At 43.7% G+C, this 14069-nt stretch overlaps 2 protein-coding genes and 1 non-coding gene across 3 annotated transcripts; 2 read left to right on the top strand and 1 right to left on the bottom strand.

Moving 5' to 3' along the window:
* The first annotated feature begins 6 nt into the window (after positions 1–6).
* LOC118404920 lies at positions 7–4820 on the top strand. The gene is made up of 9 exons (XM_035804304.1): positions 7–462; positions 968–987; positions 1020–1732; positions 2404–2575; positions 2743–2828; positions 3060–3350; positions 3611–3719; positions 3977–4201; positions 4564–4820. Exons 1-9 carry the CDS (start codon positions 428–430, stop codon positions 4818–4820), a joined length of 1908 nt encoding a protein of 635 aa, XP_035660197.1. The 5' UTR covers positions 7–427.
* A 266-nt stretch (positions 4821–5086) lies between these two features.
* Positions 5087–8200, bottom strand: LOC118404919 (ATP-dependent DNA helicase RecQ-like). The gene is made up of 7 exons (XM_035804303.1): positions 7630–8200; positions 7363–7456; positions 7023–7128; positions 6630–6843; positions 6206–6457; positions 5953–6024; positions 5087–5665 (listed from the first exon to the last, which is right to left on the bottom strand). Exons 1-7 carry the CDS (start codon positions 7867–7869, stop codon positions 5087–5089), a joined length of 1557 nt encoding a protein of 518 aa, XP_035660196.1. The 5' UTR covers positions 7870–8200.
* A 4903-nt stretch (positions 8201–13103) lies between these two features.
* LOC118405184 lies at positions 13104–13262 on the top strand. The gene has a single exon (XR_004829854.1). It is a non-coding gene; the product is annotated as a U1 spliceosomal RNA (small nuclear RNA).
* The last annotated feature ends 807 nt before the right edge of the window (positions 13263–14069 follow it).

Genomic DNA, 14069 nt, shown 5'->3' with positions numbered 1-14069 from the left:
CTGCACAAAGACAGTAGCTTCGGAGTTCAGATCATTTAAGCCATAAATGAATTAACGCGCCGTGGGGCGCGTCTAGCAGCGTCCGGCAAACTCGCGCCTTTTCGGTTCAAAGGTCAAACTGTGCACGGCATCAAAACGCATCTTTGAGAGTGGCAGTTCCTCATTATCTACATGATATAGCAAAAACAGTTATAAAAGATATCGATATAGCCGATACAAATTTTAAATGTCAACGTTTTGCGAAAAGTTTTTCATTATTTAGAGTACCTAAATAAAAAAAATAAATATCACTCTGCGATAGCTGCGTTGTTGTGCGGTTAACTGGTAAAAATACGCGGCAAAGATGTAGATTTTCTCTTCTCTCTCTCCCGCTATTTTGCGTTTCTCGGCTATTCAACGTCTTTTACGTTTGAGAAAACGAATCGCCATGATGGACCAGTCATCCACGCCCAACAAGAAGCGGTAAGTGTTGAAAAAAATTAATTAAATAGCTGTCCAGGGGGGATGGTCCGAGTTGTCCCGGCAGATGGGCCGAGTTGACTGGGCCGAGTTGGTGATGGTCCGAGTCGTCCGACATTCGAATTTTTCCTCGTCAAATCCTTAATGTTTCATGGAATCTGTAGTTTCCAGATAACAGAACTAGAGACTTAATTTTTTTCTTAAACATGTCGTGATCATTTTGTCAGCTACTAGCCCGTTACTCATACTCCTATAATAACAATTTGTGTGTAATATTTTGTCACTACACTACGGGAGATGATTTGTAATGCTGACATGGTAATGTGGATTGATTTGATTCATTGCTTTTAAGAAAACACCAGTGCTTTCCAACTTCTTTAACTGTACATTACAGCAGTGCTTTCCAACTTCTTTAACTGTACATTTTACAGGAAAAAATTATGCATTCTTTCTACTTATCAATTTATGTATCGATCTGTTTTGAGTTTTTTTATTTTATTTATTGTAGTCCACGGTTTGAAGACAGAGGCAACCCTCCAAGCACGTCGTCCAACACAGAGGCAACCCTCCAAGCACGTCGTCCAACATCTATCCAACCAGTCCTCCAAGCACGTCCAACATCTATCCAACCAGTCCTCCAAGCACGTCCAACATCTATCCAGCCGGTCACAACAACACATACTTTCCATCCCCCATGTACCAGTTTTCACCTTACGTAAATCATGGCATCTCCTCTCCACTGTTGCATCCTCCATCTCCAGCCTACCATATGTCACCAGGAGTAAATGCCCAGTTTCATCAGCCATCGACCAGCTATGCCCAGCCAACTGTTAGCTTACAAGCGTTTCAACAAATGGAGGACAAGCTGAAGGCACAGCTATCAAAGATGAACACACTTGTTGAGGAGCAACAAAAAGAGATCCATGATTTAAAGACTTACAGTAAGGCCAGCATCGATGCTGTTAAAAACACAGCCCAAAAAGAAGTCAAGTCACTTGTGATGAAGGATACCATTTTGACATACAATGCAGAGACTGCAACTGACATTGCGAATATGACACCACAGTCCATGAAAGAACAGGTGAAAGACGAAGCACCAGTTTTCTTCGAGCTCCTAGAAAACTGCATCAAAAGCGATGTCCCTGGGGACAAGGACACCTCAATGTTGGCATTTCTCAATCTTTGTTCCATTGCAAACAACAGAAGCAAGCGTGCCAATGCCATACAAATGATCACCACCCTGTCACTCATCTCGAGGTCAACAAATGTGCAGGTATGTTTGCATTGATACTTAAGCATTCTTGAGATTACATAAGATTGTTTAACCCTATCAGTCACTCAGTCAAGACATTTTGTATGTTTCTTTGTCATGTGGCATGTCACTTTCTTTGAACAAAAAACAGATGCGTACATGTATTTCCAAATCAGGGTTATGAGGGATTCAAAATGTATTGAAATCTTTTTTTACATTTCCAACAATTATTCATCCCTATGTAGGGGTGGGTACCGGTACAGAAAATTCGCGTCCAGGTCCGGTTCAGGTCCAGAGGATCAGGTCCAGGTTCGGACCTGAACCTGATGCAGTATGACTCTAGTATGACTCATACCAATGGCCCATTTCACTACAAAGAAATCTGTGTGGTAGAGTATTAGACTAACACTGGCATTTTAAAATTCTACAACGCTAACTGCACTTGTAGGATTGGCTGTAAACTAAAACTTGGTAGAAATTGCTATAAACTTTACTTCACTCTTGTTATTTTCTTCCACCTGCAAGCGCCAAAACGTGTGAATGCCTGATAAAATAATCTGTTAATTTTCTAATCAGCCCAACATCCGGTCCTCCTAATTTTTTCTGGACAGGTCCAATAAGAAAAAAAAGGGATTGTACCGGTACACTGTACCCTGCCTAATTCCTATGTAAACCATTGGCTGTTTTTGCAGGTCATCTCCATGCTGAATTCCATGGGTGTTGCCAGTTCCTACAAGGCAGCATGGAATTTTCTGTCCAACTTTGCTGAAATGCAGGGGGCAAAGCACCTGGACAACAGCAAGCCTTGTATTGTCTTTTTTGACAATGTTAACATTCTCAAAAGAGTGGGACATGTGAGGATGGGTGAGTCCTTAAATTGCACAAAACAGTTGTTTCACTTTAAATAAACTATGAAATGAATTGTAAAACAAGTTGTACTGTCAGATTCTATACTTTATTCATGTGAATAGAAAGGACAGAATATTGCTAGACTGATGATTATCTCATTACCTGTATGTCTGTTTGTCTAGGGAAACAAAACGAGATGTTTAATTGGACAAGCCGGTTGGCAGTTGTGGTAGAGCATGAAGATCCTTCAGCCAGCAGAGAACCCCAGGTAACACAGGACATCTTCATTCATAGTTATGTTCGAAATGTGCTAAGCAGATACATGTAGTAGATTGAAACTGTCATATAATATGTATAACATAGTACACTTTATTTACAGTTTGTGCTTTATCATAATCTGAGCACAAGACCAACTATCCTTTAATAAAAAACAAACATTGTGTCAATGTGTATCTTTCACAATAAATTACATTTTGGCTATTTATATTTCAATTTGTAGGGCAAAAGAGAGGACCTGTCTGATGCAGACATACTGGCTGACAGCAATGACATAAGTGACCTCAAAAGCAGATTAAAGAATCAAGTGAAAGCTATAATAGTTGAACATTTCCCAAGCTTCCATCAGTTTAAAGACAGTGTAAGAGCTCCATCCAGCCCCTTGCCAGTTAAGAAAAGTAGCATCACCCCGCTGCCACTGATGGACAAGGATGAGTCGAAAAAGGATGATACAATTCAGATTCTGCTCAAATTTGCTGAAGAGCTACAGCTGTCTGACAACATGAAAGACCAGGTACGATATGTAAACATGGAGTCCCAAGTGTGGTAACAGAACTATCAAACATGGACAATAATAACAATAGTAGTAGTGTTGACAGTAATAACAATGTTTATGGAAATCTATTCATTATATAATTGTATACTTTTTATGAGATGTATCAATTACTTATACATGATGTTTGCCCATCGGGTGTCGATGGAGATATGACTTCCGAATCTACGGAACTTATACATATTACCTTATAAATGATACATTGGTTTTGCTGCTATTAGGCAGTCGTCGGCGACCAGGCGACTTGCAAAAACATCCGTGGAGGACGAGGATGGAGAGAAGGCGAGGAGGATCCTGTTCAGCTGTTACAGTGGGCAAAGGAGAGTCCAGGTAATGTATTTCTTCTATGCTTTTAAAAAACAATCACAGTACATGTATTATGTTGCTAAGAAGGAAAATGAATATCTTTATGTGTATTGCTGACTCACATAATATTTGTGTATGAACTAGTGTGTCCTGTTCTGCATAACAAATGCTACTTTTGATAATAGGGGTTGTAATTGCTCAAGTGTACAATAATAAATTGTTTTGCTAACTTTTTTTGATTAACAAATGTCTCCGCCCCACCCCTTTTGTTTTTTTCATAGGTGACTTTCACTTTGTGTGGGAGGCCCTGAAAACAGCTACGCTGTGCTGCTGGGGCCTGGCCACAGAAGCAGGCTCTCTCTCACAGATAAGGGTTGCCATCAACCGGATGCGGGCGGACAAGGAGTGTAAGAACTTTCAAGTTTCTGACGAGTTCTTTTGCCATGTCAGTAAAGGACACATCCTAGCTGCCCTCACAGTTTTCCTCGGTCTGGAGTCACCTACATGTTATTATTTATCTTCCCCATGACTTTGACTCTATATACTTGCTGTGAGTAAATGTTGACTATTTGACTTTGAGCCTTTAACCATAACCATACAGTCAAAAGGACACTTATTAATATTAATGCGTGAACTTTTAACCTTCACAGGACCATCAAGCAGACATGCCGTGCAGCTGGGGGACGACTAGAGTTCAAACACGCCCAGGACATAAGTCTTTCTGTGCAGCTGTTTGACGCCGCCAAAAACTTCGCAGACAGCTTGTGTTCTAAGAAGACTACACACCACACAACGACATCTGCAGAAGTGGACATTCAGTCAGTAATGACAACAGTCTTAAAACACGAAGTGTATCACAACAAACCAGGGAGGAGCTTGAACCCTGAGTGGTTGGACCCACGAGCTGTTGCAAGAGAGCGACTGTACGACAACAAATGGCTGGCAAACTTTCTCACTCGTGGAAAGCAGGACATCTCTGACGATACAGAGCCACCTGAGTCCCCGGATGCTGATGACGGAGAGACAGACGAGGACAGCGCCGAACAAGTTGAAGTCAGAGACGAAGAGGATCCTGAGTGGGAGGAAATCGAGGACGCTGACCTTATCAACTTAGACCTAGCATAAGGTTAGTACTCTTGTCTCTTTCATTTGTACATGTACTATATTCGCTCATGTACAAATGAAAGAAACCCTAGGATCACACAATGAAGGTCCTGCAGGAGTACTGTCCAACAGTGCAATAAAAACCCAAGCCCAAAGCATCCAGAAAGGTGAACATAGAAAGATGTTTCAAAAGTATCCACGATTTAGTATGAAGAAAATAGCACCAATCATTCTCAACAATATTGGCGAGAAGTTTCCCAAACCTATCATTAAAAATAATTAGCTAACTAAACATTTGTCAAATCCCCAAGGGCCCTTCTTCTTCTCTTGATGATAGGTTCAGGAAACTCCTGTTCAATCTTGTCAAGAATGAATGGTGCTATGTCCTCTGAAACACCTTTAACCTTCTTACACAGGTCTTCCACTGTGTGGATACTTTGTGCTTGGGTTTTGATTGAAATAATTGCACTGTCGGAAATCACTCCTGCAGGACCAACATGTGCAATCGTCATGTCGTCTTCAAAAAGCTCATTCCTCAGTTCGTACAGGCTTTTTTCCAGTTTTTTTTTATCGCCTTCCTGTCTTTTCTTTTTTCTGGTCGCAGCTGCCCTCTTTGCTGTCTTGGGGACCCTGGGATGCAGCAGGTACGCTCCCCTCGGTGCTGTGGCCTCCTCCTGGCAGACAGAGCAGCAGTGGTCTGTGTCTGCCGCCTGACTGCCAAGTTCCTTCAGCATCACAGCGCGGATGCAGGACCGCTTGGCCACGAACTGCTTCAGGCAGTCTTCAGCGTCTTCCTCTTCCTTACACTTGCCAGCAAAGACGACAGCAGTGGCTGGCTCCCCTGACCTCCCAGCCCGGCCAATCTCCTACAGAAGTAAAAGTACAGTAGCATTATCTTAGACTTAAGTTTCATTGCTTTCAAAACGTTGTAAAATATATAGAGAGTGGCTTTGTTTGAGATCTTACCACTTTTGATGTAATACAAGTGAGCATGACCTGATAATTAAACCGATGTAAAATAACTGATAAAGGAAGAAGCACACTTCCATGGAAAATACCCAGATTTGCTAAGTTTAACATAGCAGAAGCATGCATATTGTATTATGTCTTCTATTTGGTTGGTATCATCATGAATCATGTATGAGATTCTCACCTGGTATAGCTGGCTCATGGACTTTGGCAGGCCATACACCACAACACAGGAGATGTCAGGGATGTCAATGCCCTGAAATTGTTATTGTAGAGTTTTAAGAAACAGGAATGTTTTCAGAAATATATATTTTTGTACAATAGCTAGAAATTAGTACATGCAAAATAATGTGTTTGAAAATATGGCAAATTGTTTGCCAGCATGCAGTTATAATGTCAGTTAATGCTGTTAATTAAGAACCATTATGTACACTTACCATCCCAAAAGCCACTGTAGCCACAACTACCCTGACCTCGGCATCCTTGAAACGTTTAAGGACTTTGGCCTTGAGGTCAGGGCTCATGGAACTGTGGAAGTAGGCCACGGATGCTTTGAACCTGTCTCCCGCATGGGCCTGCAGCATCTTCCACACATCCATGGCCTGGTTTCTTATAGGCACATAGATAAGCTGCTTCTCGATGGCCCGTCCATCTTTCCTTAGGGCCTGCAGTAGTCCCAGGAAGTCCTTCTGAAATTACCAGTTATTACATACGTGCGTTAAGTAAACTGTGCATTGAATAAGTGCAGATACAAAATGGTTTCCATAAAGATATGGTATGCACAGTTGTCATGTTTTTCATATACATGTATCTGTTAATGTAATATGAGAAAAGATAGGTGAATTGAAGTGTTTCAGTTACCTGCATTGCGATCTTTTTCTTGGAGACCAAGAAAAGATTTGGTCTGTCGAGACTCCCACTGATGTGGATGTTCCCTTCCCGAAAAAGAAGATCCTTCTTGATGCCTTCCACAGCATTGGGGGAGGCAGAAGCTGTGAGGGCCATGACTGGGGTGTTGAGACAGTGGGCCCTCAGTCCGCCTATCTGTGCAAATGCTACTCTGAAGTCGGGACCCCTGAAACAGATTGTATATACAGTACTATTAGAACTATGCCAAAACTTATTATGTCTACACATAGGCACATCTAGATAGAGGCAATACAGTTGTAGTAAATCATTTAGCAACCTGTTTAGTTTTAACAAAATTGCTACACACCCTTTCTCTGTCACTTGAAAGAATTAAATCATTCTTACCACTCAGGGATACAGTGGGCTTCGTCCACGACAAGGGCACACACAGGTCTAGTTGTGGTGAAAATGCCCCTGCCCTCTCCCACAGCAACTTCTGGGCTGGTGTATACTATAGAAAAGTAATGAGAAAAAAATTATAAGCAAAAATATACCTATGTTTACAAGTATTTATGTAACAGTAACTTACAGATTTCTGTGGTAAATTAAATCTGTATAACAAGGTTCAAGATCAAAGAGAAATGACAGGACCGTGGCTACAATATATTTTGTTATTCTTGTCTAGCAACTGGTGTAAATAGGATAACTTGAAATAAAAAGGAAGTACAACAAGTGTGATACATACCTAGTTTGACCGACTTGTCTGCCACTGTGTTGATGTCGTTCGCCGACTTCAAGTGAATTGCCTTGTATCCCGTTGTAGTGGTGTACCGGGCGATCTGAAATGAACGGTAAGTGTTCTCATTATTTATCTTCAGCGCTTCCGCAGAGTGAAGCGTCTCTTACAATTCGAGTAAACATTCAGTTATCCTTGGTTAGTGAGGGAGGGGGGCGTAACTCATGTCCGCCGCCGGTAGGCATTTTATGGAGATATATACAATATAAAATTTACCTGGTCATCGATGAGTGCTGTCAGGGGACTGATGACAATCACAAATGGCTCGTCAGAGTCCAGGCACGACGGAATCGCCTGGAAACAGAACGTCTTTCCAGCTCCGGTCGGTAGCCCGACAAACACGTCTTGGCCATTTAAAATACCCAAAACAGCGTCTGCCTGGCCCTGTCGCAGTGTGTCGTAGTCGAAAACATCTTTGCCAACACGGCAAACGCGGTCCATCAAATTGGCTTGCATAGCCACCAGAGTAAATACAAGTAGTTACCAGATTAAACACGCAGTCATCAAAATAAACACTGTCAAAATGGACCGTTACTTTGAAAATTTCATGTGACCTTTGACACTTCCGGTCACATGTGACAGGATCGTCGCTCCCGCTTGGACCGTCACGGGCGAGTCGGAAAGCAATAAAAGTGTTATTTAGCCACTTCGCACCTATTAGATAGCGATTAGTGGAGATCAAACAAGGCACCGGGATACCACAGACTCCGACGATCGCGTGCTGTTCCCTGGCCGGTTATATTCCTCTGGCCGGCTTACTCCTCTGATTTGTTACATTTCTACGATTTTTCCAGCGATCCGGAGTCTGGTAGAGACTACCTCCAGGTCACCCTGGCAGTGTGGACCCGGGTACTTCTTCGGCTGTGAAGTTGGATGTTTCTTCTCCGGTCGCGGAGCTGGAGGTTTCTCCTCTGGTCGCGGTGGTTGAGCCGTCTGAGGACGTGCTGTCGGAGGCCGCTCCTTCTCTGACCAAGTTTTCTCCGGTCGCGGTGGTTGAGCCGTCTGAGGACGTGCTGTCGGAGGCCGCTCCTTCTCTGGCCAAGCCTGGCCTTTCTTCCTCTTCTAGCGAGCAGGTACCCTCAACATCTGCTGCTCCGGTACCGGCCCCTCGCACCCGGTCCCAGAGAAGGAGGCGTAAGGCGGCCAGTCCTATCCGACCTGTTACTCGTCGGTACATGTGTCAGGGTTGTGAGTTGGATTACACAATCACTCTGGAGGTGGTGTCTTGTCATCAGTGCAAGGCAGACATAACTCCAGAATCTGCTCTCCTTGCTTTCTGTGAGGGCCCAGTTTGTCAGGGCGACGATCGCCTCTTTCTTTGTCAGAGCTGCCATGATGGCAACTCTGATATTGCTGACAAAGATTCCAGGAAAAGGTGTAGGGGTGATTCCAGTGAGGGATCTGCCTCTGCAAAGACGTTGTCGAAAGGGAAAAAGATTCGTAAGGAGCCGGATTCCGACTCCAGTCTTGTTATCGAGGAGTTTCCCTCGGACAGTCTTCGTTCTGTGGACGGTAACGAGTCTGACTCTACTGTTGGCTCCAGAAGCCTCATCATTGATGAGGATATTTCGGATGCCTCTCAGGCTCCAAGTCCCGATTTGGTAGCAAAGGCGAGAGCCATTGTCATCTCCTCTGACTTGTACAAGAATAAGGCTGTCTTTGTGTGCAACCAGTTTCTTTCTCATGGTTGCGACGAACTCTTGCATAGTTTTAGGTCTTTGAAATCTCATCTTGCAAAGGCGCATGGCATCTCCGGGGACATTGTGCCTTGTAAGGTTGATAATTGTTCGAGGTTTTTTAAAACCACCATGTTATGTCTCAAGCACCTCTACAATGTCCACCCCCAATTTGTTAACCGAATTGGTGCGGAAGGAATTGATGATCTGTACCACTAATTCCTCACATTCCGATGTTGTTTGACATTCCTTCTCTATGTAGCCTCATGGTTCTTATTGCTACACTCAATGTCTGTGGGCTCCGTAGTCCGCAGAAGAGGAGGCAGGTTTTCGGCTTTTGCCGTCAACATAAATTTGACGTTGTTTGCCTCCAAGAGTGCCATGTTTCGTCAACATCTGAAGCGGCGCTCTGGGAGAAGGAATGGGGAGGCCAAGCGTTTTGGGCATTGGGCTCCTCCAAATCTAGAGGTGTGGGTATTTTACTCTCTCCATCTTTCAATTTTGATGTGGTTAAAAAGTCTTGTGACGACAGTGGGCGTGTTGTCTGTGTCGTCTTGTCCGACGGTGCGCGTAATTTCAAAGTTTGTAACATGTATGCTCCTAACATTTCTGCTGAGCGTACTGGGTTTTTTAAAAATTTGTATAAGTTTCTGTCGGGGGCTGAGCCCCTTATTTTGTGCGGTGATTTTAACTGCGTTGAAGATGTTGATATTGATAAGAGGGGCGGGAATCCGGCTCATGGTAGTGGCGGTTCCACTGTTTTAAAAGACATTTGCGCCGATTTTAAGGTGCATGACTCTTGGAGACATGAGAATCCTTCTAAAAAGGTCTTCACTTGGAGACTGCCGTCCAATGCTGTTGCGTGTCGGCTGGACCGATTTTATTCGTCTAAATGCCTCGTCGTTTCAAACTACTGTTTTTTACCCGCATATTTTACAGACCATGACTGTGTGTCCTTGTCAATTTTACCGGATGTGAAGAAGAAGCCTGGCTTGTGGAAATGTAATGTCTCGATTTTAAAAAGAGACAAAGTTTTAAATGATTTTAAACTCGCTTTTAACAATTGGAAGACTTTGAAACCAGGTTTTCCTTCTTTGCGAGCCTGGTGGGACGATGTAAAGGCTAGAACTCGCTCTCTCCTGATCAGAATTTCTTGTGAACTGGCTAGGGAGAGACGGGAGTTCATGTTTACCTTGAATAATGAACTTGTCGATCTCACCAACAAGATGAACGACGGGGCCCCCTCGGCGGACATCTTGCGTAGGTATGAATGTACTAAGTCTTCCTTGTCCGAGTTGTCCGCTGAGGAGGCTCGCGGTGCTTTTGTTCGGTCCAGAGTCAAGCAATTTGTCGAGGGGGAAAAATGTACCTCGTATTTTGTAAGCCAGGCCTCTTCCCGAAGTAGGCAGCGACGCATTTCTTCGGTCAGAGATTCTACTGGACGTGTTGTCCAAGATGACGAGGAGATTTTAGACGTTTTTAAGCTATTTTATGAAGACCTTTTTAGGGCTGAGCCTATTGATAAGTGTGAGGCGAATAACCTTTGTAACAATTTAGAAGGGTCTTTCGATCCTGATGAAGTCTCTTCATTAGAGGGTCCTCTTTCATTGGATGAGCTTTGGGCTGCATTGCATGGCATGGAGAATAATAAGTCCCCTGGCAGTGACGGTCTCCCGAAGGAATTTTATGTCGCTTTCTGGGACGTCATTGCCGGGGATCTCCTCTCAGTTTTTGAGGAAGTTTTTTCTTCTGGCGAGCTCTCTCAGAGCCAGAGTTTTGGTGTTATTACTCTCCTTCCAAAAAAAGGGGACCCTCTGGACCCGAAGAACCGTCGCCCCATCTCTTTGTTAAATTGCGACTACAAGATTCTTGCGAAGGTCCTTAACAATAGGCTCAAGATGGTTGCCGCCTCGGTCATCAGTCCTGACCAGACATGCGGTATACCAGGCCGGTCGATACAATGTAACCTACTTTTGATGAGAGATATCGTTACATATGTTAATATGAATAACTTTGACTGTGCGATCATTTCTCTGGATCAGGCCAAGGCCTTTGATAGAGTTAATTTTGATTTTCTTCACTTGACTCTTGCGAAGATGGGTTTTGGCCCGGTTTTTCGCAAATGGGTTTCTATATTGTACAACAACATTACCAGTGCTGTTTTCGTCAATGGGTCGCTATCATCTTCTTTTTCTCTCTCAAGAGGTGTTCGGCAGGGGTGCCCTATGTCACCCCTGCTGTACGCAATTTCTTTGGAGCCATTTGCCGCTACAGTAAGGGCCGACGCTGCGATTCACGGCCTCAGGTTGCCTGGTGGCCGTGAAGTTAAGATCTCGCAGTATGCGGACGATAAGACCGATAACTCGCCTATTTTTACAACCGATGAGTCGATCCGCCGGCTCTTTGCTGTTATTGACATGTATAACAGAGGTTCCGGGTCTCTTTTAAATCTTGACAAATGTATGGGTCTCTGGCTAGGTAGTTGGAGGAAAAGACTCGATTGTCCGAAGAATTTTAAATGGACATCTGTATCCATACGTTTATTGGGAGGTACTTTTGGAAGTGTTAATATGCCTTTAGTCAACTGGAGGGAGAGGCAAGCTAAGTTTGAAGCGGTTCTGCGAAGGTGGGACAGCTTCTCTTTATCCTTCGCTGGCAAGGTTGTCGTCATTAATAACCTTGCTCTATCTACTTTGTGGTATATTGCTCCTGTATTTTCTCCTCCCGAGTCAGTCGTCAAGGACATTACGAGAGCCGTCTTTAAGTTTTTCTGGAGTTCTCGTGCAGAACTGGTCTCTAGACAGACAGTTATGCTACCTTTGGACAAAGGTGGATGGGATCTCATTGATTTTGGAGTGAAGGCCAATTGTTTTTATTGTCGGCCGTTTACCGATATTCTTGACCGGCCGGATCTTCCATGGGTCCAGTTGGCAAAATATTGGCTGGGTTTTTTTTGCTCGTCGTTTTGAACCATCATCGTGGTCTAACAGTTCCCCCCACTCTCCTGAGGCTCCACCTCACTATTCTTTGATGCGGAAGCTCACCTTGGAATTTGTTAATGCTTCTGCTTCGAAGGCTTGGGACAAGATATGCACCGTGCAGTCTTTGTACAAAGCTGCCATTTTAGCTCGTTCTCATACCCCTTCCGCTTGTTTTTTAGAGCGGGGTGTTGATTGGTCACTTGTTTTTTCAACGGTGCATAACACTCTCCTTGAGAATAACCTAAAGGAGCTTTCCTGGAAGGTCGCACATGGGGCTCTCAAAACCAACTACTTGACTTGTTCGATTTGGCACAGAACTCCTTCCCCTCTTTGTCCGAGGAGAAACTGTAGAGCTACGGAGACCGTTACCCATACCATCTGGTCTTGTGGCGAGGTGCTCCTGACCTGGACTTGGGTCGAAGGGTTCATTAGGCGATGGGTGGTCTCTAGTTTTCGTGTTTCTCGCACGATTGCTCTCTATGGTGTTATGCCGTCTACCTTGAAGAGGTGTAAGAAAGATGTCTGCACCTATATTTTGGCCGTTGCCCGTTCAAAGATTTGGTGGTCCAGGTGTCAGGCTCTCTTTGACAACAATTTCTTGTCTCACATTGAGCTGGTGTCTCTAATCAAGGAGGCTCTTAGGTTTAAACTGAGAGTTGAGCATGTACGTCTGGGTTCTCAAGCCTTTGCTCAAACCTGGTGTGAATCCGTGTATTGGGCAAAGGTGGGTCCGAATGGCTTGGTTTTGAAGTTTTAAAGTCTAACGTTATGTGATTGTGAAGAGTCTTAAGTCTGGTTTGTGTTGGTGAAGTGTTTGGTCGGTGCCTCGCTCTGGTTTTCTTCTTCTAAAGTCTATCTCCTTTCTATGATTTCTAGTTTTATTTGATGTGTTGTTCCGACAGAAGGGTTGGTGGGTGTTTACGGACATGTCTGTCTTGGGTGGAATAACATATCAGTTTTCTGCGTTTCCAGTTATAATTTGTTTCTCCTTCTATTATGATGGTCTACAGTTTGGTCTATGAATCTGTCTATACTACTACTGTCTGTCTACCCAAAATCAAAAAGGGTCCGTCAAGCGCGAGTCCCGACCATTGCACACCCGGTCTGGGATGACCCCTTCGATTACCCCAAATGCGGGTAACTCGGCTGCGTAATTTATGATAGTGGGGGTCTGCGTTCGCGCTAACCCCCGCCCATACAATCCAAAAGCAGTGTACACTTCACCAAGGAGGTTAAAAGGACCTTTCAACCTCATTGACTTCACCAACCACACAACAGTCGTCTCGAGATAGTCTCGGTTCTACAGCTATCGGGTTGAAGATGCAAATCAGAAATTACTCAATGTAGCGTTTCCACGTATGGTGAAGGGGATGAAGTTTGCCATCGTTGATTTTTTTTTTTTTTTCTGACAAGCTACCTCTCATTGCTAACAGGTTCTGTCTCCGCCAGACTAAGTACACTGGGAGAACAGGGTCAAAATCTTTTATTGAATGAATGAATGACCTTTATTGTACATTTGTGCTCAAACAAGCTAAGTACAGGTCGTAGCGCTAGTGATAAGGTACAATTTTGACAAAATGATATCTTATCATCTCTACATATGCTATTACATTCTAGTATGTACAAGTTCAACTTCTTCTCGCTTCTTAAAACAGTTATAAACATAAGGACAGATGGAATCAATAATGAATGGTTTATCTAGTTGCATGAGAAATATGAATTTTTCCGTGGTATTCAAGAATCGGAAATTAGGAAACATATGTTATACGTCGCTACCCTCCGAAATACAATGGCGTTTTCCCTAGAAACCGCAAGGTGGCAGTTCTTCACAGTAAGAGCAAACACAACATCCGGGCACTGACCCTCCCATCATCCTCTTTCCCGAAACTGCCCTTCTTCGAAGTGGTTTGTGGTATCGTTTTGTCTCTCGCTTCGGTGGTATTTTCCTACCTTAGCGGGACATTTTCTGTCCTTTTTAGTTCACAGTAGGTTCTTGAGA

The sequence above is a fragment of the Branchiostoma floridae genome, chromosome 17 (genome assembly GCF_000003815.2).
Source record: "Branchiostoma floridae strain S238N-H82 chromosome 17, Bfl_VNyyK, whole genome shotgun sequence".
Taxonomy (NCBI): domain Eukaryota; kingdom Metazoa; phylum Chordata; class Leptocardii; order Amphioxiformes; family Branchiostomatidae; genus Branchiostoma; species Branchiostoma floridae.
The sequence above is the reverse complement of the archived record's forward strand: the minus strand, read 5'-3'. Positions and strand labels throughout refer to the sequence as shown.

Bases quoted from the DNA above. Each gene is read 5' to 3' on its own strand.
- LOC118404919 (XM_035804303.1), bottom strand. From the start codon at position 7,869: ATGCAAGCCAATTTGATGGACCGCGTTTGCCGTGTTGGCAAAGATGTT. The intron at 7,457-7,629 runs GTAAATTTTATA...CGTTCATTTCAG, and splicing joins CAGCACTCATCGATGACCAG to ATCGCCCGGTACACCACTAC. The intron at 5,666-5,952 runs GTGAGAATCTCA...TTACTTCTGTAG, and splicing joins CCATGAGCCAGCTATACCAG to GAGATTGGCCGGGCTGGGAG.
- LOC118404920 (XM_035804304.1), top strand. From the start codon at position 428: ATGATGGACCAGTCATCCACGCCCAACAAGAAGCG. The intron at 2,829-3,059 runs GTAACACAGGAC...TTCAATTTGTAG, and splicing joins CAGCCAGCAGAGAACCCCAG to GGCAAAAGAGAGGACCTGTC. The intron at 3,720-3,976 runs GTAATGTATTTC...TTTTTTTCATAG, and splicing joins GTGGGCAAAGGAGAGTCCAG to GTGACTTTCACTTTGTGTGG.